The 24,230-nt window shown below is 35.7% G+C and overlaps 1 protein-coding gene across 1 annotated transcript; it reads right to left on the reverse strand.

Annotated features, from left to right (window-relative positions):
* Positions 1 to 1,233: 1,233 nt before the first annotated feature.
* On the reverse strand, positions 1,234 to 21,893 carry LOC142642394 (phosphatidylinositol 4-kinase alpha 1). The gene is made up of 26 exons (XM_075816743.1): positions 20,674 to 21,893; positions 19,034 to 19,375; positions 18,764 to 18,925; positions 16,989 to 17,159; positions 16,660 to 16,818; positions 16,432 to 16,559; positions 15,914 to 16,220; positions 14,936 to 15,104; positions 14,513 to 14,730; positions 13,774 to 13,932; positions 13,509 to 13,691; positions 12,111 to 12,638; positions 11,652 to 12,011; positions 9,547 to 9,761; positions 8,718 to 8,901; positions 8,399 to 8,535; positions 8,111 to 8,264; positions 7,746 to 8,012; positions 7,055 to 7,132; positions 6,061 to 6,105; positions 4,765 to 4,934; positions 4,489 to 4,684; positions 3,914 to 4,054; positions 2,302 to 2,510; positions 1,908 to 2,069; positions 1,234 to 1,761 (listed from the first exon to the last, which is right to left on the reverse strand). The coding sequence occupies exons 1-26, from the start codon at positions 21,703 to 21,705 to the stop codon at positions 1,503 to 1,505; spliced, it is 6,135 nt and encodes a 2,044-aa protein (XP_075672858.1). The 5' UTR covers positions 21,706 to 21,893; the 3' UTR covers positions 1,234 to 1,502.
* Positions 21,894 to 24,230: the final 2,337 nt, after the last annotated feature.

The raw sequence follows: 24,230 nt of genomic DNA on the forward strand, positions 1-24,230 counted from the left end.
GTTAGATTATTAATTTTGACTGCATGTTAAAAGTTTCGAGAAGATTATATATAGAATAATTCCTCTTTTAACTAATTTCTAATCACCACATTATTTATATATTTTTATATACATTTTAAATGGCTCTCGCTATTGAAGTATTTGTTAATGATTCTTGCAAATAGTTTAATCAACATTATTTATTATTATCAATATTAATAAACTTATCGTGAATTATTGATTTAGATTTTGTAAAACATCCTTGGACGTCATTGATTTTATATAATATTTCCACTTTTTATTAATGTTCAATTAGCACATTATGATTATTAAAAAGAAAAACTCATTATTTATATAGTTGTTAACCTATTCATTATAAATAGCTCTCATTGTCAAAGTATTTGTTTATGATACTTGTCAGCTTGTAACTAGAATTAATAAACTTATCAATGATTGATTGTTGATCATTATTGTTATTATTATTATTATTATTATATATAACTAACCTCTAAGTACATGCGTGCTCAGAAACTCTTTTAGTTGGATTGAAGTTAATAATTTACATTTATTATAATTTAAAATATATATATTTTTATTTTTCAAACACATAAAAATAATAAACTTTAGAAATAAGCAATCTTAAATTTTAAGAATTCTCTTTATGAATTCAAAATGAAATTTGTTGTTTGACATTTATGACCATCTTTCTAAATGAAACTACCCTTCATTAATGAGTGCATTTTTTAACCAGATAAAAGTCCAGCTGAAAAAATGAAATTCTTAAATACCTTCAATTTTATCAAACTTGTACAGTTGATCCTTTATGCACATTTCCCCCCCCCCCCCCCCACCCCCCCCCCCACCCTTCACAAAATGACGCTATAACTTTTATTTTATGTAGAAAAGGACAAGGACAAGATAGTCAATTTCATTTTATGTTAATAGAACCCAATGAAATATATATACATAGACTAAATGTAATTTTTTTCTTTTTTTTAAAACAAAACATAACAAACAAAACAAAACCAACGTAGGTCGCTTGAATCTTAAAGAGGGTAGGGAGACAGTGAAAAGTAGGCACCAAAGAATCATTTTTCTATTTAACAGTATAGACTAAAAACACGAAGAAAATAAAAAGTTCCTGCTCAATGTCTCTACAAAGTACAAACCAAAAAATAAAAATTACATTACAAGAAAATAAGCAGCACAGACGTTTAAACAAGCCCATCCTGTTGTCGATCTGCTTCAAACATGTTTGTTTGCCAATCAACAGAATAAATTTTGCTAATTTCATTAATAAATATCAACTACAAACTATATTTTTACAAACCTTGGGAGGAATCCCACCTCTAGGTTACAAAGAACTCAATTCAGTGTCTGCCGTTTTTTTTTTTTTTTTTTTGGTACTGTACTCACCTCAACGCTACGAAAGTGGGCATCCCCCAGGAAAAATCGCTACTATATGACAATAAATATGATAGAATTACAAGCAAACATGTACAAGTGAGTCAAACTCCAGAAATCTACTTCTCGATACCCTGTTGCAGATATTGTATTAAGTCATAGCCTGCAGTTGTCCACTTGTTGTAAGCATCTGTACACACACGGATCATGAAGTTGGCTGCCTCGCGCTCACTCATCTCAGGATGAAATCTCTTGCGAAGATTTCCAATGGGATCACCCCTGCTAAAGCAAGGTAATCCGCTATCCAGCATTAACATCACTGTGTTTATAATCCCATCCATATATCGGCGGGCAGCAAGGTACCCCTTCACGCATAAACTGTGGCCATATGATGGAAAGCACAATGCTTAGTTTTGATCAAAACAACAACAAATCGCTTATGTTCAATCTAGAAAATAAGTTCATTCATGAACAGTGATATGAGAAAGACAGACAGAGAGAGTCAACAAACACGTCCTCACTACCTTACAAATAGGTTCCAAGTTTCACTCTTCATAGTCCCGGATGGGTCTAGTAATTGCGTCATCTCATGGCTCAGCTTAAAGTGTGCACTTTCAAAACGCATATTTCCACCCGGTGAAGTTTCCAATATGAAACCGAAATCGATATGAACAAGTCTCCCCACACTGCATTGACATGTACATCAGCATTGGTTGTGTTTCTACACTACATACCTCATTTTTTTGGAATGACCTTCATATGGTTTTCAAGAAAACTATACATAGGTAATGAGATCAAGCAAGAAAATACTGAGTTTAGGTTTGTCATGTTGCAAAAAGAGATAAATCAAACTAAATTATGATATTATCACAAATCAAAATTTACACTAAAAAAAACAGGTCAAAAGATTAAGCATACTTGTCAAAAAGAAGATTCCCATTGTGCCTATCCTTTGGTTGAAGTAAAAGGCTGGCAACTGCATAACCAGCGCTGCTAATGATAAAGTTCTCCCGGGCAGCTTCAAAACTAGAAGAGCCAACAGGCCCATAGTCTTGTTGAAAAATCTCGTACAAACCACCATCGGTGGTTTCACCCATCTGACTTCTGCTCCGTGTATTAGGCACAACCTGCAAGATAAGAAGATAATATTTAAAGAATGAAGCCTACACCTACCATTATAGTCAGTCACTTTAAGCTGAAAGAGAAGATTCAAAGAAAAACCCATAAGAGCAAAGTGCAACATTGTAAAAATCTTGTGGAATTGGTGAAACATTTCGTCTTTATAAAATGCAAATTGCCAAGGTTAGAACATTTCCCAAATATTGGTAGGTTAAAACATTTCCCAAATATAAAATGCAATGCAAAATGCAAACTGCCATGTTTACATCAATATTATTTCTTTCCAATTTAATTCAAATATTAATTTACTTCATGGAACATATGCTACCAAGAGACATGAGAATTGACAACTAGCACAACAGGCAGATTGAAACAAATTTCAGGCTTCAAGTCCTAGATTTGTGGTTAATAATGACAAACAAACCCAGATACTGAAACCCAAATGAAGTATGAAACCTGGCAGCAAGCAGACACAAATAAACTATGTTTTTAAATCCTAAATAGCCCCACAAGATCAGTGAATACAATATCAAATGACAATTGATTCATATGGATGGAAGTATTTGAAGAGAAGGACAATTTATAATTTTTAGTTTAAAAGATTTAAAAAAAGTATGAAAGGACAAATTTTTTTTCTATGGACAAAATTTAGTTATGGATGGATTCAAGCTTTATTAATATGTAAATTTGAAATAACAAGGTTTTTCATTAAAGCAAAATCTTCAATGCTAGAAATTGTCTTCGATTTTAAATCCTCAAATCCAATGCAACCTAAGTGAAATTCAGTGCCACTAGAAAGGCCAATTGGTCCATGCAAAATGCAGAATGAGTCGTAGGACCACATAGTAAACCTAAACCCCCCCGCAGGAAGCCCATGATACAAACCCAGTGGCTAATCTAACTGGCAGCCTCAACCAAAAGTCAATATTATTTATAATTAAAAGCTTCTATTTTGTTGTTTATATATATATTGTCATAAAAAATTCAGGTAAAGAGGATTTTTGCCTCTTTTGCTTTAACTTTGTACAAGAAATTAAGAACTCAAATGAAGATCTGGCAATTCTGACATTCAATTTCAGCCATGTTCATTCAACTAGTAAATCCTAAATGAGACCTTTAAAAAATTATAAATAAATAAAAACCACCATGATATCTAAATCTTCTTCCCTATTCTCTTCATTTTCATACATCTGAGCCTAATTCATATGCATACATTATTTAGGAAACAATTAAAGAGTGCATGAAATTGCAAAATTCAGTATCCAAAGTTTTATTTTGGCAATTGTGCACATAACATTCCAGCACAAAAACTACAAGCACCAAATGTGTAGAGTGTACCACATGCACAATATGCATGCACTCAAGGCACAACCCTTCAAAATAGATAGTAAGAGATTGTAAAAAAGGTCACCTCAATTATGCCTCTCTCCGGGCCAGTTGGGAGAACACCATAAGGGAACAGATACAGGTTAATTCCAACTGCTTCAAATATGTCTCTAAGTAGTGCTATCACTTGAAGAGCAAGAACATCCTGTCGACAATCATCTCCAACCTGGAATAAGAGGTTTCAGTTACACCGCATGTGACAAACAACTCTAAACTAAGAATTTAGATTAGTTTGCAGATACATATGTTTCGAATACAAGTGATTAAATCTAATAAGTTGATAAGGATCTCTTAAAGCCAATCCAATTTTATAGGGGTTGACACTTAATTAGGTTAAGCACAGTTATATAAGGTCATATTAAATTTGAAAGTATTTTTCTTATAAGGTAAAAAAGTCACCCCGGGCTTTTAATGTAATCTGTAACAAGAAATGCATTAAAGACCATATATGATAAGTACTAACCAGGAAAAAAAAGGCCAGTAAACTTGAGAGGTTTAATTGTTCAAATTTGCAATAATTGGTTAAATTTTGAATAGGCATTCAAGATCATAATTGCTGGGTCCTACTCAGCGATCAATGAAAGATAAGAACAAGCATACCTTGAAAATGCAAGCTTGAGGCTTTATATCATTGTGGTCACCATCCCGATCTACCACATTAAATGTAATCATAATTGGGACTTTTGCTGCCGATTGTAAGGGTATTCCACTATCCACCCGAATACCCCTGACAAGCTTGTTAGGGGCAGTAGGTAAATAGAGGTCTTCTCCCTCCAGTTCAATTTTCTCCAACTCCCTGTTGCAGAAAGTTAAGCATCAACTTCAACTGCAAAATGCAATACAATGAGCTTAAGAATTCACAAATAAGACGCATACCTACGGATACCAGCTCGGCGCTCTTCCTTAGGAAGTGGAAAAAGCACACCAGAAATTGATGTAACTTTGTCAAAGAAATGAAATTCTCTGTTAAACAAATCATGTGCCTTGGGAGTAAAACCATCAATAATGCGATCTTTAACCACTGGCAACAGTGCTTGAAAGCCATTCTGAAATAACAAGAAAATGTACAAGTTTTGCAACATTTAGCAATGGAGAACTTGGGGGGGAGGGTAAAAAGTCAAATCTCAACCATAAAATTGAAAATTCTTTGTACAAATATGATAAAATGCAGTCTTGCAAACACATCTTAGCTTGTAAGCATACATAGAAGAGGTCATATGCATATTACAAAATTTTAATCGCCAAAACTGGACTACTCTATTTTTTTTTTAAACCATAACCTTGCCCAGCACAACACCACAACATATTGTACCTAACTTGCAATTGAATATCCAAGGCTTCCAAAAGAAAAATATTAGCCCTACAGTAAAACATTTTCATCTGACCCTCCATATCTACTTGTGAAGAAGTTGGTAAGAAAACAAACAAACAATGGCACTAAGCAAATCCAAGGATGTGGGTACTCATGAAAGACATTGATCAGAGTTGACAGTACTAGCAATTCACAATATCAAATATATCAGTAACGCAAATGCAATTGGTGTCAGCATAATTATCGTAATAGTAACTGCCAGTGGGAGTGTGTGTAACTTACCAATAAAAATAAATAGCAACTGATCTTATTAAACACAAGCACATTATACAATTTCCACAATGCACCCAAGAAACAAATTATCGCCAGCAAAATAGATACTTTGACTCATCAGACACTAGAAAAAGAAAAAAAAAAAAAAAATCAAAGCTTAGCTTTGCAAATGAACAATAACCAAGCTTCTTTCAATGGTCTGTGCTAAAAATCTAACCCCATTAAAAAATCTTTTTCATGTGAAGTAAAATTTCAATTATTTGGGATTTGAACAGACACTAAAGAAATGAGTATTTAATAATTGTTTTTATTAAAATAAATGTTAGTTATGTACTAATATGTTCCAAATTCTTTTATAATACCTTTACATTTCTGTTTACTATGTCAGGTAAACCAAACAGTTGCAGCACACACTAGTTTGTGAGTGTGTGTAAATTCAGAGTCAATATAAAACAACATTTTAGCTCAATCACATTGATGACAATAATTTCAATTAGCAGCTTCCTTGGCTTTGAGAACAATTTGTATCAAGAATATAATGGTCATGTGATAATTTACATGAATACTAAACACCCACGCACACATACCTTTCCAGAGACAGCATCTTTCCCTGATTCTGGTACCGTCTCACCCTGCCATTCTTAAACTCAGTGCCAATCAAATAGAAACCAATATAGATTTACAGGAAAGATGATGCAGTCCACAGTAACCAAAGGTTGCTGGAACTGATTTAGAGCATAGAAAAACAGGAGAATAGAAAGAGTAGATGAATAAACAAACCCAAAATAGGGCTGTAGAGAACTATTCTCTAAACTAGATATATTAATTGGTAAAAATATTATTTACATTAGCCCATACTCAACATATAAATAGCACTACATTCTCCAGTGACAGCTTGCAAAAATAAAGTCTCCCTAGTTACAAGATCATGCAGTCAAAAGGTCACATAAGACTGTTGACTTCAAATTATGACTTATTGACTGACTTAATTTATACACAAACTACAACATAAAGCACTAAATAATAATCTGACCAGACTTCAAGAAATATTAAAGGCATCTTTGGAAAATCATATCTAGCTAGCTGCATTAAAAGCACTCAAAAGCACATTATATTTTACTGAGACATAGCACTGGCCCATCAAGGTTGCTTAAGTTTCATCCCTTTCTACATATAACAGATATATTATTTATAGATATGAATTTCTCAAATAAATCTATGAAGGATTAGTATTAATAATTCAAATTTTTTTTGAATTAGTAAAGTTAAATATCTATATCTTCGCTTAATTTTGTATGATGAATAATATTTTTGCATATGAGCCAAAGAAATTCTTTATTTTCTAATAAAAAGAAGTCTCGGATTTATAATTGTCACTCAGATATCTATCATAAAAGGGATGTTTAACTTATTGAATTGCCTAAATTGGGATTTATGACAAGGGTTCACCATTATAATGTAAATATGGAGTGAGGCCCAATAAACCTTGATCAAGGTTGCCATGCCTTATACCAATCAATTAACAAATACTTGAAACAGTTAACTACAGATGCATTAGTCACAGTTGGAAATTTTCCATACCTGTAGATGCCAGATCAGAATATGAGCAAATATGTCACTCCTTTGAGTTGCTCTAAGCAAATATCCTTCAACTAACTTCTGCAAAATAATGAAGTAAATATAAGCTAAAATAGGACATTCACAGTTTCTTTTATGGGTAAATAAATTCATTAAAAACAATCAAATAGGAGGCCAACCCTAATACATGGGAGGTACACAAAGACAGCTAAAAAAAGAACTAAGACATTCACCAATAGTGATATGATGTATGAATAATGACGTTATTGGGCTTGCTGCCCAAACAAACTTGTGCTTGCAAGAAAAGTGGCTTCAATTAGGCTGGGAAAGTACAGTTTGGTAGGTAAAAGGGAAAAATTAACAATAAAACAATACTACACAAAAAGTTAAAATAATATATTTGTTTTTGTTACTATCATTATTGGTTCTGCATAATGTAAATCAATTCAGATGAACATAATCTTAAGTTTGACATGGCAAATCTTCCATACAACATAAAGACCACTTATCAGGACAGATTAGACAGATAAACCTGTTCAGCATTTAAGCACCAGATTCTAGCATCAAAATTCCCATGGCAGGGTTCAACTCACCAGTCACATGCTATTAATGCACAAAATGAGAAACTATCCACGCATTCGCACCTCCACCCAACAGAAAACGAAACTATGAAAACCTTTATTAAATAACTAACCTCTTCATCATATCGCAGAGCCTGCACAAGCTGTGGCATGAAGAAGGTTACTCGTTCAGGAGGATAGGACTCCAGAACCCTAAGAACATATGCCATAACACGTGGATGACCCTTATAGGCAGGAGTGAGGAACTCAAGAGCTTGTGTAATTGAACAGGCAGCCCAGTGTGGTAATTGTTGCAGAAGTGCAGAATTCTCATCAACTGCCTTTGGGGTGACAAAATATGGTAATGCCTCAGGAATGCAGCGGATGTCCAATATATGTGTCTGCCCAAAAAAAAAAAAAACTCTTAAATTAAGTGACAAGGGGAACATGGCCTTGCATCACCAGGGGATTCATGACAATGCAGTGCCAATAAAGATACCTGAGCCAGCTGAGTTATTTCAGCCTTCAAATATGTGTTTGATGGGAACCTTGAGGCCAAGGAAAAGGCAATCCGAGGATCTACAGAGAAAGCTGTCCTAGCGTATTCGATCCATTTCTCCGAGCTAATTTTAGGCCGGGAAGATGTACTTTCCCTAAATATTTCATGGAAATAAAAAAATGAAAATATTTAATCCACAGATTGAATCACCTGCTTAAAAGAACCACCCCCCCCCCCCACCCCAAAATAATAATAATAATAATATTCTCCAGAATAATAAAAGACTACTTTGAGTTAAGGGGTTGAGCCCAAACTTCTAGCCTCTCGGCCTCATGCTGGCATAGCAGTATAAGCAGCTGCTTTCGTTTTTCTCTTCCCGCTGCATAGTTCTCCATCTGGCCCCACACGGGGTGATGTTGACCATTCTGCCAAAACAAATGTAAATGTAAGGATACATTGCACATAGAACTTGCACAATTGACAGCAGGAAATAGATTAAAGAAGAATGTCCATTAACTATAGGACATGTTTTTTTAAGGATGACGATCCATGTCTCAAACTCCTCAGTGGCTGTAGATTTCATGTTCTGCAAAGATAATCATCTTACCGCATCAACCAACAAACTTCCATTTTCTCGTCCCCGTGCTTTAGAATCGGATTGAAGAGTATCAACTTGCTCATTTAACAGGTAGTGCACAAATACAGAGACAGATTGAGCCTCACTCTGAGTGAAATTCATGTTGTTCATGTCATACCATTCAGGCTCATAAGCAAACCAGCCCAAAGAGGCCCTGAACATACACCAATGAAAACAATCAAAACCCTAAAAATAAATATGCTTGATGAAGTTAACTTGAATATTGAAGCTTGACAGAAAATCTGCTTTTGTGCAACACTCTGCCAAGACAATTAGTCAAGTGTCCAAATTCCAAACACACTGTTAATTTTTTTTTTTTTTTTTTTGTTTGATAAATCAAACACGGTAATAATCTGTTGTAAACCTCAATATCATCAGTGGGCAGACAAAAAAAGACAAAATAAAGGTATCTAAATTATCAAATATTTCATTCTCATGCTTGTAGCCAATTCTCTCATTATAGACCATCAGCAATATACATGAAAATATTCGATAGAGTATTTTCCAAAATTGTGACCAAAATTCAATAATCCTGCTAACTAGAACTTGCATTGACTATTGAACCCACACACCCCCTCCTTTTCAAAAAAAGAAAGAAAGATGAAGCTAACTATCCTTATTGTATTGCTAATATTTGGGAAAATGCAATAATTATAGAGTTCAAGTCTTATACGTTCATAACTTCATATACAAGCATCAAAATCGAAGACCTTGTTACAAGTTTATAGGATGCACTTCATGCTATTGACAAATCCAGAAGAAGAGAGACAAAGAAAAATAAAAGGCCAATTGCCGTCACCTATAAATCCGGTCCTCCAGTAACTGAAGCCCTGTCTTAAAATTTTGCAGATTTCCCTGGGATTGGCATGAGCAGAACTTTAGCCCAAGAAGCATGACAGTGAAAAAAGTACCAGTGGCTGCAGGATGGCTTGAAAAGTTCCAAGGGAGTTTTGTGGTCCCTTGTAACATCCGACCAATGAGCAAGAGTTGCTCAACGCTATTTTGTCGAATTACCTACACAACCAAAACATGATAAAGGACCATAGGGCATCTAACGGAAACAGGAAATAAATATATATATATATATATATATATATATCTCAATTATTAATTTAAAGATGAAGCAATTAGTATCCAAATAGATGAGTAAGAAGATGCCCCACATAATTTGGCCAAATTTTTTTAAAATTTGTATGTACCAAATGATGATTAAAAAACAGCTTCAGTGATTCAGTGATTGGCATTATCATAAGAAAAAGATTCAGTGATTGGCAGTCCCTCATCATGTCATATTTTAAGCTTAGAACAAAGTTAAAAGTGCCATGCCCTCTTCAAGTGTACGAAACATTCTCTTCAAGATTTCAAATTTCCAGTTGCATGATATATCCAAATGAACCCATATATTATGGTCTCTATGCTTATAGACAGCAAATTTCTACAAATCCAAACGATTTGAATTTGCTGAATTCAATATCCTTTAACTATTATGGAGGCACTAAGGTCCCAAGATATTAACCAAGATACCAGCTGTCCAAAAACAGATATTAACCAAGATACAAGCTGTCCAAAAATGCTAAAAACTCTAAATTGAAATCAAATGAAGACAAATGAGCTTGCTTCACGCCTTATGAAGTGTTTTTGATGTTTGGTTTGCAGTGGGTGATGCCAAAGCCGGTTGTTTTTCTTCTTTTTGCATAGGAGAATTTTCTGGGGTTACACTATTCTACAGTCTGGAATATGGTGCTAGCCTGTTTGATGTGGTTGATTTTGAAGGAACGTAATACCCACATTTTTGAGGATGTTGAGAAATCTGCTGATTTTTTGAAGTCTTTGCTAGTTGGGACTTTTTTTGAGTAGTCTCATATTTGGAATTTTACACAATGTATTTCCGTTTTTGATTTCGTGCAATCTGTTTGATTTGTTTGTAATTGTTCCTAGTACCCTGTTCATCATCGTGAACATATTGTACTTTTTTTAATGAAAATATCTATTACCTATCAAAAAGACAAAAAATTAGCTTGCTTCCATTCGTATAGTGTCCCCACAAGCTGTGACATAAGTTGAATTACCGAATATTTTTTGCCTTCAAAGTTACACAAGTTCCTCTCTCTCCAAACAGACCACAAAACGACAAGGAATAGCCTCCAAATTTGTGATTGTCTTTTTACAACATAATCCTGTCCAGCTAGATGGTAAATCAGGTACCCGCTAAGGCATCACCCAACACACACCTAAGAGGCTAAGTATGAAATCCCATAGCCTTCTAGGCTTCTAGCTACAGTACAATGTAGAGAGATGTGGTCTACAATCTCCCCATCAGACTTGTACATGCTACATCAATCTGGAATTATACAACCCCTTTTCCTCAGGTTGTCAAATTTTCACCTTCACTGTAAACCAAATAAAAAAGCCAACATGAGGATGAGATTTAACACAGCACCCTCCATGGAACATACCGGTGTCCCCCACTTTTCAAACCTTTAGTACTAACTTTAAAACCTTGAGATTTGGACTGAGTCCAAGTCATCCTATCCTCCTGGAATGGACTTAGCTTGGTAGTATACAAATCCTTCAAGAATGAGTCCATATATTCTAATTCCCAATCTTGTATTGCCCGAACAAAGGGTTCCGGTGAATGCACCCATTCAACACATAAATACCATTAGCCAACTTTGCCTCTTTATTTCGTCAATTAGATAAAAGGCCCCAAGAGTTCTTTTGTAAATAAAAGATCAGAGGTTCCATGAAAAAGGACAAGACAATAAATACACAACACTAAATTGTAAACTAAATGCACTATACCAACTAATGTGTGCACTCCATTTCATACTCAACAATGAGCAGTTGTGACAATATACGAGTGAGTGAGACATACGTAATAAAAAAAAATTAATAATTTCTAACCTCAAAGCGATCAATAAAAAATCCAAGCCATAGTCTATGAGCCATTATTTGCTCAACAGGATCAGTTTCGGGCTGCATTTCAGGCTCTCCAGGGGCAAGGTGAGGCCTTAATTTTGCAGAAGGCCCTGAACACCTTGCTTCAGATGCAAAAAGACCTCGCTTTGTATCAATTGTCCATAACCATGCATCAACAAGCTCGGCAAGTACAAGAGGTCCCAATTGAGGTGCAGCAGAAACTAACCAGGTCCAAATGAAAACACCAGTTTCCATTGCATCAGGTGTACAAATATAAGCCGGACACCAACAAAGAAGACGCAGAAGTTGTGAAAAGCCCTCTAAATTTGATTTTGAATCAGAACCCTGGCCAAATAAAAGATTTCAGAAAAAGGGAACATGGTCTCGTAGAAGATTCTTCCATACTGTGAAATTATTGACATGAAAATTGAAAATATTTTTTACCAGATTTGACAGCAGTAATGCAGTGGCCTGAGAACAAGTTTCACGAAATTGTGACTTGTCCATTTCCCCACCTTTCTCCGCAATGTTGACAAATTGTTGAAGTAAACGCACGAACTTTGTAAGCAACATCCCATTAAATAAATCATCCTCAGCCTGTGACTGTTGAGGAAACGCCCCAGATATCAACCGTTGAAGGCCCCCAAGCCCAAAGCCTGTTGAAGCACCGGATTGAAATCCACCAATGCTATTATACAACCTTCTCATACCAGCAATTTCTCCAGCATGGTTGCATTTCACTGTTGCACTGACTATACCAGTACTGAGTACCTCCAGATTAAAGGCTTCTGTTAATTTTAAGTTTGCTCCTGATGCTGCAGCTGCAGCAGCCATGACCGCTGGAATATTTGCTGTCTGTATGCCTGCCCAGTAATCATTTTTACCAGTTCCAATCCTTATCTCAGATAAAAGAGAAACCACATCAGTTGTATGCTGTGCTCTTTGCCATGTGTTTGCCTTACAAAGCTTTTCCTGAATTAGACAAACAAAAGTCACTAAAATTAAAAATTTCTAAAGATGTAGTCTCCTATTACAAGTAGTGGACTAAGTTGTAGTAACAGAAATAATAAAAGGATGTTGATTAGATCCCGAAAGTAATTAGAATGGTTCCATTCATTTTTGGCATGGAGTCTGATCTCGAACCATTTTAAAAAATAGGAGATTAAAATTATATGTGACAAAGAATCATTGAAACTTTTTAAAATATGTTATAATGATCATCACCATTCTCAGACTATCCATCAAGTAACATACAAGATATGAATTGCGCCACTCAGAAAATGGAGGATAGCCAAACAGATCCTAAAAGGTTTTTAATAAAATGAGGCACCTAACTCAATTCCAAAAGGCCATAATAGTTTACTGAAATCTATGTTAGAATAATGGTTAAATGATTAACTTCACACTTTCATGTCAACTTAAGCTTTTGGGACAAGTGGTGATTTATTATGGTATCAGAACAAGCAATCTAGAGTTCAAATCCTATCTCCACTCTAACTCCCATTCGTAAGTGAAAAATTCTACGTGTTGGGTCCCATCTAGTGAGGGGGAGTGTTAGAATAACGGTTAAATGATTAAATTCACAATTTCCAATCAACTATCTTTTCGGACAGATGGCATTTTATGAATGCATAAGACAACGTCCAATAAAAAAAACATAAATACAACACACACACAAAGAAGACTAATCAAACAAATTATGCAGAAAAGAAAATGAGATTACATCTCAACTTCAAAATGAAATTTTTTTTTAATTTTTATTGAAAAGAATAACTCCATTGGGTAAATATCAAAATACCAAACTGCAACCATCCAAGAGCAAGAATTGGTATATTTACAAACCTGTAGAAGACCCTGGCTAGTGCAAGGAGCATATGAAAGTGATTTGATAATCCATTCCCGAACAACCTTTTGGTACAAAGAACGAATTGCCACCATCCAAGCAGGATCATTGACAACAGCAGAAGGTGACTCATTATGAATTGAAAACATAAGCGAATCTAGGCAAGATGAATTCCATAGAACCTGTATTCATGTAGTTCCATTTGTTAAAGAAAACAAGAACCCATAGTTATAAATGAGAATATCATTACGAATAAGACTTTACCTGTGGAAACTTATCCCTAAGCTGAGTCAAAAGGTACACAGAGATATCCCGTATGTGTTCCTCCCTTCGGGACATACTCTTGATGAGAAAACACGTATGGGCAACAAGAGTTGAGTCTCTGACCTCAGCTTCATCGCCTGTATCAGATATTCGATCTTCCTGAACCAAGACCAAAGGAACAGTGATGTTCACAATTCATATAGATAGATAGATAGATAGATAGAGAGAGAGAGAGAGAGAGAGAGAGAGAGAGCGCAGTAAATTAACATTGTAGTAGGAAAAGAAAAAGATATAGTACAGTTATACTGTTTTATACCATCATCTAAGAGTTTTTTTTTTCCCCAAGTTTTGGCCCCAAAAAGAGGGAGAAGAGAAGATTCAAAGTTCAAACTAGTGACCTCCATTCCATAAGAGGTGGTCTCCAACTGATTCTGCTACCCATTGACCTTATCTAAGATAGCATGTCTTTACCATCCCATTTAGATGGGCTGAGGTTTAATTTGTTGCCTTTGAAACTATAGGATTTAATTTGTCACACCCCCCTAAACTATATAGGGTTTAGTCGAAGAAGGGTGCAAGAATGTCCCCAGCAGTTTTAAAACCAGGTGTTTAGTTCAAAACACAGCAAAAGTGTACACCCAAGATGTAAAGCTTAAGGCAAATTTGTCTTTACTTTTATAATTTTGATGTATCTAAAAGGGAAACTGCTTCAAAATTTCTATGAAAAACACAGACATACCAGCCACAGCACAGCCGTTTCAAAAGCCCTGTGGACAATTGCTGTCAAACACTGAAAGACAGCAGGCAGAAGATTTTGAGTTTTTAGGTATTCAAAGACACAACTGAAGGCACTTCTAGAAGCAGTCACAGTAGTGCCACCATTAAGGATGCCACCATTGCTGCTGAAGCGTATAATCTCTAGAAAAGCTACAGCGAGAAGATAGGTAGCCTTTACGCCTGTAAAGTGAACAAATAAACAATGTTTCAGACATCAAACGGGGTATATTGGATTGAAGATCTTTGGAGATGGTGAATTTAACTAAACAAAATCTGAATGACCTATTTCCTCAACAACAATAGCAATGAAGTGTCAATTTGTGAACAGTGAATGAATAGAGGGAATTGCATTTCATTCAAGAGTATACTAAGGAACTTATCTGACCTGAAATTGTGCTTGTTGCTGCAACATCAACTCGACCTCCTAGAGCCGCACAAAGAGCAGTTCTCTGGGTCAGAGCAGCTTTCTCATTGCCACTCCCTCGACGACTATCTGCGTTGTGAAGAGCATTGAGCTCCAACTCATCTTCAAGCCATTTCACTGAGCTAACAACCTAAAGAGATACATTCTCACATAAAACTACAAATATAGACATGTTTTATGAAAATAAAAACTTTTATTTTTTAAAGGAAAATAAAAACTTTTATTTTTTAAAGGAAAATAAAAGAGAGAGAGAGAGAGAGAGAGAGAGAGAGAGAGAACAGAATGCCACTTTCTAGGACAATGTTAATAAATACAGGTTGAGTTTAAATTGGCAGACAAAGAAGAAATAAATATAGTTGAGTGTCTACAATAATCAAGGTAAGTAGAATCTTAACTAGTGCAGAACTCTTATATAACTATCTTAAATTGAACCCAACTAAAACAAAAAAAGTCCCATTACCTAATTTTGGCCCCAACAAGGAGCCAAGGAGGAAGGGGTGAGCACTTTCCAATCCTAACCTTAGACTATCATTAAATGAAGCGTCTACACTCAACGGCCAAACAAACATGAAATGTGATCAGTCAGCATACAACTCATCATAGGGGCATCAATGCCCACCCATAACACATATGCAAGCAGAAGTCCGCCTACTAATGCAAGGTAACGTCATTGCAATCATTTACATGCAATCATAAAAAAAAAAATTTCACATATTCATATGTGGAAGTAAAATTAAGAATCCAAAAAAGAAAATGACATAATTACTCCAGAACAGCAACCTAACAAAGCGATTCCTAGTGGCAACAAAACATGCAGTTAGATAAAGAAGTAACAGAATAACTCCCACGAAACCAAAGCAAGCAAACAAAAGATGCTAATAATTACTGGTATGAAGAGCAAACAAGCATCACATAAAAAACTCTTCAGAATCAACATACTAGTGGAGGAGTCCCCTGAGCAATTCGCTGTACAGCAGAAGACCAGTGTGTATTCCACATGTATGGTCCACCCACAGCTTGAAGAGCAATAGCACCCATGCTTCCCACGCTATTCAGTGTACTGGATACTGACTTTGTTGGTAGTTGAATCTTCTGTATGGGAGGTGCTAAGCCAAAAAGGGCAACATAAAACCACAAGTTGCGAAATAACTTCAAAAGTGAAGGTTCCACATCTACAGTAGGATCAAAGTCAGAACATATTTCAGCAACAGCAGGAAGCAGAGGCCCCAGAAAATCTGCTCCACTCCTGCAACAGTAGCATCAGCTATGAAGTCTCCAACATAAATGCAACCATTAAAATCAGGCAGTTGAAATAAGTACTATATAACTAAAGCCTCCAGAAGACCTGCACAGATTGTCAAAATTAAAATGGGAAATAGAAGCACCATCATTCAAGCAATCAGCATGAATGTAATTACAAACAATTAGCATGAATGTAATTACAAACAGAGATCTACCTTCCACTTTTGGATTCAGCAGCCAGGCCCACATCTGAGCACAAAGATAGCAGACGATGACGATAGTCTGAACGCAATTTTGGACTCCTAAGACCACTAGCAATCAGAAGAAATCCTGCAGGAAGAGTCTATAACGTGATTGAACCAGTGAGCATCCATTTGAGAAAATAAAATAGTCAAGCAACTTAACAGTATCAAGCACAGTTCAATTTATTAGACAATAAGTACCTCAACACGTTCTGTAGTGGCTTCGGGTGCCACTGTTTTGCTTTCAGCAGATCCTAGACTTGAAAGTTTACCTAAGTAACTTCTTGTCAACAGAACTACTGTTTCTCGATATGACTTCTCAAACCCTAGACTTGCAATGCGAGATACAGCATCAAGAAGCTGCAGTAAGTTTAGCGATAGAAAAGTTACGAAATCAAGCCACTGATTCCAATAGAGAAACAGCTAATTGATAAATGTGATAGTGACCAATACTAAACCAAAAAAAGAAAGATAAAAAGATGTAAAATTCACATCAGAAGATACATGCTCTGAAGACAAAGATTCCATACTCGGAGTCGCAATAAACTAGGAGTTGAAGCATCACCCTCTTCTAAGCTTTCAACGAAAAGCGGTAATATCATGTCCACCACTTCGGACTTCTTGACTGCCACATTCAAGTCAGCTAATAGTCGTATAACATTAAGCTGCACAATAGGAACTGCCTGTTTCTCTTTATCACCCTGAAATTGGTAAAGATTAAAGACAAGCAGTGAAATTAAAGTATAACTAATAATATTAAATAAGCAAGAAGATCTCAAAAACATCGAATAGGACATCAAATAAGATAGGACACAACAACTCTGTTTCTTTGTCTTTCTTTTCTTTTAGTTTTGGCAGTATCAAAAAGGGTGGAGGGCAAGGTGTTCACCATTTGCATACTTTCAATCATGAATTATTGGGTAAATGGCTTTGGTGTTTTGCCATGGAAAAAGATGCCCTTTGAAAAAGAGTTATTGCTACCAAGTATGGTGTTGAGTGGGGTGGCTGGTCCTCAAGGAGTTTGCCTTTGGAAACATATTCAGAGGGGTTGGAATCGGTTCTCTGGATCTACTTGCTTTGAGCTTGGACTGGGTACAAATGTTCAGTTTTGGCATGATAGATGGTGCAGGGATAGGGACCTCAAAGATACGTTTCCACGGCTGTATACTTTTGCTCAGGGGAAGGATGCAGCAGTAGCAGATTTACTAAGTTGGAGGGCGGACCAGAATGTATGGGACGTTTCCTTTTATAGAGCCATGCATGACTGGGAGCAAGAAGTAATGAGTAATGACCAATTCCTTTCCCTCATTTACTATAAAGTTTCGTATGGGAGAAGATAACATCTATTGGAACCCAACAAAGAGCAAGCTTTTTAAAGTTAAATCATATTATAAAGCATTTCATGGGGAAGGTGCAGCTGAGTTTTCATGGAAGAGTATTTGGAAGGTAAAAACTCCACTCAAAGTAGCTTTTTTTGTCAGGTCAGCTGCTTCAGGGAAGATTCTCCCCATGGGAAATTTACAATGGCAAGGTGTCATCCTCGTTAATTGGTGTTGTATGTGTAAGCAAGATCGGGAGTCCATCGACCATTTACTGTTACATTGCTCTATGGCCAGAGAACTTTGGGCACTAGCTCTTTCTTTATTTGGCATTCATTGGGTTATGCCAAAGAGGGTGGCGGATTTTTGTAAGGGAAGGTTTGATAGACATCATAATGGAGACAATTGGAATGCGATCCCTCTTTGTGTAATGGGGATAATTTGGTGGGAAAGGAATGGCCAGACATTTGAAGACACTGAATGAACTATGCTGGTAGTGAGACTGGTTTTTTTGCAAACCTTATATGAGTAGGTGGCTAATATGAGTGGTCATTCATTATCTAGTTTGCTAGAACTTTTAGATTTTTGTACCTTTACGTAACATTGATACGCAACTAGTACACTTCCTGTGTACTGGTGTCATCTATTTTTTGTCACTAAAAAATTACTTATTGAAAAAAAAAGGGTGTGGGGCCACCAGCAGGACCCAACAGATTTTGTGATAAAACAGTCTTTGACCTGTTAGGAAGGTACAGATACTGATAATATTATTAGCTTCTCACTCCAAAATAACCACAATATCAGTTTCACCAACAGTAACCACATGGAGGACGAAAGGTTCAAGCAATCCCAAGGCCAGACTCAAAACAGCCCAAAAACCAATAACATAATAAATCTAATATACATTCCAAACTACAAATACAAGCATAATCATCCCTACATATACGCATTATGGGTCTGCCACAGTCATCAGATATGAGACCAACCTGTTCATCATAATCATTTCGTTCACGTATACTCGTAGCCAATCCCATGATATATGTGTCAACAGGAGCCCGCTCCTTGGTCCAGCATGATTCAATTATTTGACAACTAGTCTTCATGACACTCTGAAACATGGCTCCCTGGCTGCTGCCCCAAGTATCAGCCTGTTACAATTACATTGTACGAAAATACAATAAAAATAGTAACGAAAAGATTACCACCATTGCACACCAATTGATATGCAAGATCTAAACACAACCAAACAAATGTACCTGTGCACAAACAGCCAGCGCAATAGGTTTAAGGCGGATGAGCAAAACCCGTAGTGGCTGACCTCCTCGAGCAACGGCAACTTGTGCAACCCCAGCAAGCAAAGAACTAAAGAGCTCTTCACAAACTCTCAACTTCCTCCAGACAGACAACAAACATGCTTCAGCAGCATCGATCAACAATGCAACTGCCTCATGCACCAACCTTTTAGTGGATTTCCCATCAGAATCAAAGACTGCAATGCTCTTAATTTGCAACTTCGCAGCAGCCTCATAAACTGCCAATTTTGTATTGATTCTGGCCTTTAAAACCGCCCCTTGTTCATTCCAATCCCGCTTCCTAATCTGCCCATATATAAGCCAACAATAAAACCATCTTCCCTTCTCTTTTTAACAATCACAGTTTATAATTTCTTTTCCCAAATGACTATCACACTAGCTAAACCTACATTACATAACAATTAAAAAACACAATGCAAATTTCAAAGATTTCAAAATTGTAACATTTAAACATAAACCCCATTACCTTCAGAAATCCAAATTTCAAATTTTTTGTCAATTGACTATCACACTAGCTATACCTACAGACACCTACATTACATAACAATTAACAAACTCAATGCAAATTTCAAAACATTCCAAAATTGTAGCACCTACACATAATTCCCATTTCCTAAAGAAACACCAAATTTCTAATTTCTTTTTCCCTATTTACTACCACACTAGCTATACCTACAGACACCTCCATTACATAACAATTAACAAACACAATGCAAATTTCAAAACACTCCAAAATTGTAAAACCTGCACATAAACCCCATTACCTTTATAAAGACCAAATTTCTATTTTTTCTTCCCCCCCCCCCCCCCAATTGATAGGTATACCTACAGACACCTACATTACATAAAAATTAACAAACACAATGCAAATTTCAAAGATTTCAAAATTGTAACTTTTATTCATAAACCCCATTACCTTCAGAAAAACCAAATTTCAAATTTTTTTTGTCAATTGACTATCACACTATCTATACCTACAGCTACAGATACCTACATTACATAACAATTAACAAACACAACTCAAATTTCAAAAACTGTAACATTTAAACATAAACCCCATTACCTTTAGAAAACCAAATTTTGAATCTTTTTTTCACACTAGCTATACCTACAAAAACCTACATTACATAACAATTAACGAACACAATGCAAAAAATAATAATTTTGGTTAATCCGGTAGCTACACTGGGGGTGGGGGGATTTTTTTGATACGTGTCTCCATTAAAAGCACCAGAAGGTGTAAATTTCAAACGTTTCAAAATTGTAACATCTAAACATAAACCCCATTACCTTTCAAAAACCGAAATTTCTTTTTTTTATTTTCCCAATTGACTATCACACTAGCTATACCTACAATTACAGACACCTACATTACATAACAACGAACAAACATGACGCAAATTTCAACATTTAAACATAAACCCCATTACCATTAGAGAAACCCAATTTCTAAATTTAATTTCCCAATTGAAGATCACACTAGCTATACCTACAGACACCTACATTACATAACGATTAACAAAAACAACGCTAAAATTTCAAAATTTTCGAAACTGTAACGTTCAAATCAAAAACCTCATTACCTTTAGAAAAACTGACAAAGATTGAAGCTGCTTCTTGGTGATCAACCTCACCTGCTCCAAAACCCTGGTATCAACATGTACCTTATCCAAAATGTGCGCAATCAATTTGAAAGCAATCTCTTGCTTCTCCAAGCTTTCAATTGACTCTTCCTCAAACGAAACCACTTGTTGCCTAAACACAGCAGCTCCACCTCCACCTCCACCTCCACCTCCATCATTGAACCCAAAATTCAAACCCAACTGATCAACACCACTCTTCCACAAAATGCTGCTACCACCATTCATCACCACCGATCCTTTCGACGACGTAGCACTCGTCACCTCGTCGCCTACCCTCGAGCTCGACGTAGAGCCAGACAAGTGACTAACCTCATTCCCCGGGCTCGTACTCTCATTCTGTTGGTAATGATTGTTCGCGTTCGCGTTCGCACTCAAAGGCGAGCTCTGCGCCGACGATGCCTCTGAATTATTCGCCGGAGCATGATCTCTCGGAGTCCCCGGCGCCGCCGCGGTAGCCACCTGATCGATCAGGCACGTGACAAGCCTATCAGCGTCGGAATTCGAAATCGGCAAGAAATTCTGCGACAGAGCGGTAAGAAAAACCCTAGAGATCGCGGAATTCTCGCCAATCGAGCACAAAACGACGTCGCTGGAGAAATCGGAGATCTCGGAAGCGAAATCGGGAGACAAATCAGCCGCTTTCGACACATATCTCAAGAAATCGGCGAAGAAAGAACCGATCGAGTCCGTGCTGTACGACTGCGGCCAAAACGACGGCGAAAACGAAGCCGGAACAGCTCGGAGGAACCCGAGCGCGACCGATTTGGGCCGGGGGTCCGAGAAATCGGAGCATTTGGAGAGAAAGCGAGCGACGGCGAGAATGGCATTGAGCTGAGAGCGAGAGAGCCGAGGAGAAGATCCGGATAAGAGCGAATCGGGTTGCGGACACCCGTTGCAAATCCACGACAATTTGTCGGAGAATTGGGTCGGGTTTTGCGCCACCAAATCGCATAGCTCCGTCATTGCCTCCATTTTCGAAGATCGAATCCAAAGCCTCAAAAAAAATAAAAATAAAAGAAATGAAATGAATATAATTTAGGGTTTCCACATTGGTGTTTTTCTAAATTCGGCTATTTCATATTTTTGGCATTTTGGCTTTGGTTTGCTTCGGTTTGCTCTGTGCTTTATATTGGTTCGGTTTTGGTTTTGTTTTTGTTTTTTTACGTTTTATCTGTGAAAGTATTTTTTGGATTTTTTTAGATTCTGTTTTTGGTTTGAGTTTCTTGGATCCCTTTTTTTTTCTTTTTTTCTTTTTTTTTTTTATTAATTTGATTTTGTTTGCTTTCTGTGTCGTTGTCTTTGTCTATTCTCTATGAAAGTAACTAAATTTTAGCCGTCGTCGTTTTGGGACCAGTCACGTGATATTGACCGAATGATCTGTACCAGTGGTCCACTGCTGCTGCCGTGACTCGTAAGCCGTAAGTCTTAAGTATTGGTAGATGGAACGGTTGGGAGTTTTCTGGTTTCCAATATTTGACTTTCTAATAATCCATTATATGCTTTTCTCTTCTTCTTTTTTTCCTATGGTTGGATGGGAAATTTTTTTATTAATTTTTGTTGGGGCCAATAGCCCAAATGCTGGATTACACTAATGATTCAAATTTCTTAAGACCCGTTTGATAACGTTATTTAAATTTTATAAAAGTACGTGTGGGTGAAAAAGTACGTAAAAATGCATATTGTGATGTTTAAATAACAGTTTTTGTTGTTTAAAGTTAAACACCGTTACCAAACATGACCTTACGTACTACAAAGGGATTTGATTCTCTCCATTTTGTAATTTGTTTTTTGTTTTTGTTTTCAATGCTTATTTAGAAAGGAAAAAAAAAAATGTTGGATTAAAGAGTTTAAAAGGTTTGACAAAAATACAACTCTAATTAAGCCAAAAGTACAGCTGAGTAAATTGTGATCAAGGGGTAACACGTTTGCTTGGCCTTGATTGACTTTTTGATACATTTGAGGACATTTATCATCGGGTGAGTTGAGTCGGATGGTACCTCCTTATACTTGTCAGGGCGTCGGTTTGTGCCCAAAGGGAGGGATGAGGTATCTATATAGTAATATTTCTAACAAGTTCAACAACAAAGAAAGATTAGGAACACTTAGTTGGCATTTGGTAAAGAGAAATCCACATTATTCTCAGTATTTACATTCCTAAGAATGTGATATATAACATTCTAAATGTCTAAAAATGTAACTATTTATATATTTTGTTTGATTTAGAATTTAATAGAAATCTTGGAATATGAGATGTTTTTCCCAAAATACCATTTGATTCGTAAATACAACATCAACTCTTTTTTCTTTTTTTTAATCTTACTCCAAATAACTTTGATAATCAAAATATAAACTATGAATCATGAAAAATTCAATAAAAATTTAGTATAACATTTTTTAAATGACATTTATAATACAATATTAATTATTTGAATTGTCAATTTATGACAATAATAGTAATAATAATAATAATAATTTTAATTGTATTTATATTGGTTAAAAGGTAAGGAAAATGGGTAAAATTGACAGTTTATACAAAATGCAACTCTATCCATATATGAGAATGTAGATACTCCCCTTTTTAAAAGGAAATCCACATTTTCACAAAAATAGCGTTGAGAGATAATCTAGATTCTCCTAGTATCAGATTCTCTTAGGTGATTTGCAATCAAATAATATAAGAATCTCCTATCAAAAAATAAATAAATAATATAAGAATATTTTAATATTCTCAAGAATCTTAAAACATTAATTTTCAAAGAATCTTAAGACATTACTCGATACCAAAGGCCACATTAAAGTAAACTTAATTGAGTTTAAAAGAGTTCATAATTTTTACAACTAAAATATCAACACAACCATTAGCTTTGTGTGTGAATGTGATCTATGCTAATTTGTCATACTAGTTTTATAGTTCAATTGTTACTTATTAGTGTTTTTAACAAATTTGTCTAGATTCAAATCTTTTTTCCCAACTATTAATTTTTTATATAAAAAAATACCATTCATTTAAAAGACGGTTTCCACAAACAAAAATCAAATTTTAAAATCCCCAAATGTGAAGTGGTTGTTAGAAATTTAAAATGTTAGTAAATAATAATTTAATTCAAATATAAAATCTCACCCAATTTTGTAGCTACTTGAAGTTCAAAAGAAAGAATTCAAAACTACTTATAATTCAAAAATCTCACCCAATGTTAGCCTCTATTTGACTACTCACAACTCCATCATTGGACCGATAGATAACCAATGTTCATAACGAACCTAAAACACACAATTCAATTACCAAATGCGATGGTTGGAGTTTGCCCTTTTTTAATATTGTATGCTTTATTAATTTATAGGTTTTAGGGAATATATGATTTGCTTTTATGTTGGCGCAGTAGGCTAAATTGTGATGAAGGGGCAAGCCAATTTTCTAGACCTTTTTTTTATATATACAAATTTTCTAGACCTTAAATTGCCCCTCAAACTTTTGAGAAACTTCATCAAATGTCTTA

The sequence above is a fragment of the Castanea sativa genome, chromosome 7, assembly GCF_040712315.1.
Source record: "Castanea sativa cultivar Marrone di Chiusa Pesio chromosome 7, ASM4071231v1".
NCBI classification, from domain to species: Eukaryota; Viridiplantae; Streptophyta; class Magnoliopsida; order Fagales; family Fagaceae; genus Castanea; species Castanea sativa.

What these genes read in the sequence shown, in the direction of transcription:
- LOC142642394 (XM_075816743.1), bottom strand. Translation starts at nt 21,705, where the DNA reads ATGGAGGCAATGACGGAGCTATGCGATTTGGTGGCGCAAAACCCGACC. An exon ending in CTCAGGGGACTCCTCCACTA is followed by an intron (nt 15,105 to 15,913) that starts GTATGTTGATTC and finishes GTATCTCTTTAG; the next exon opens with GTTGTTAGCTCAGTGAAATG. An exon ending in CATTACTGCTGTCAAATCTG is followed by an intron (nt 12,012 to 12,110) that starts GTAAAAAATATT and finishes TTATTTGGCCAG; the next exon opens with GGTTCTGATTCAAAATCAAA.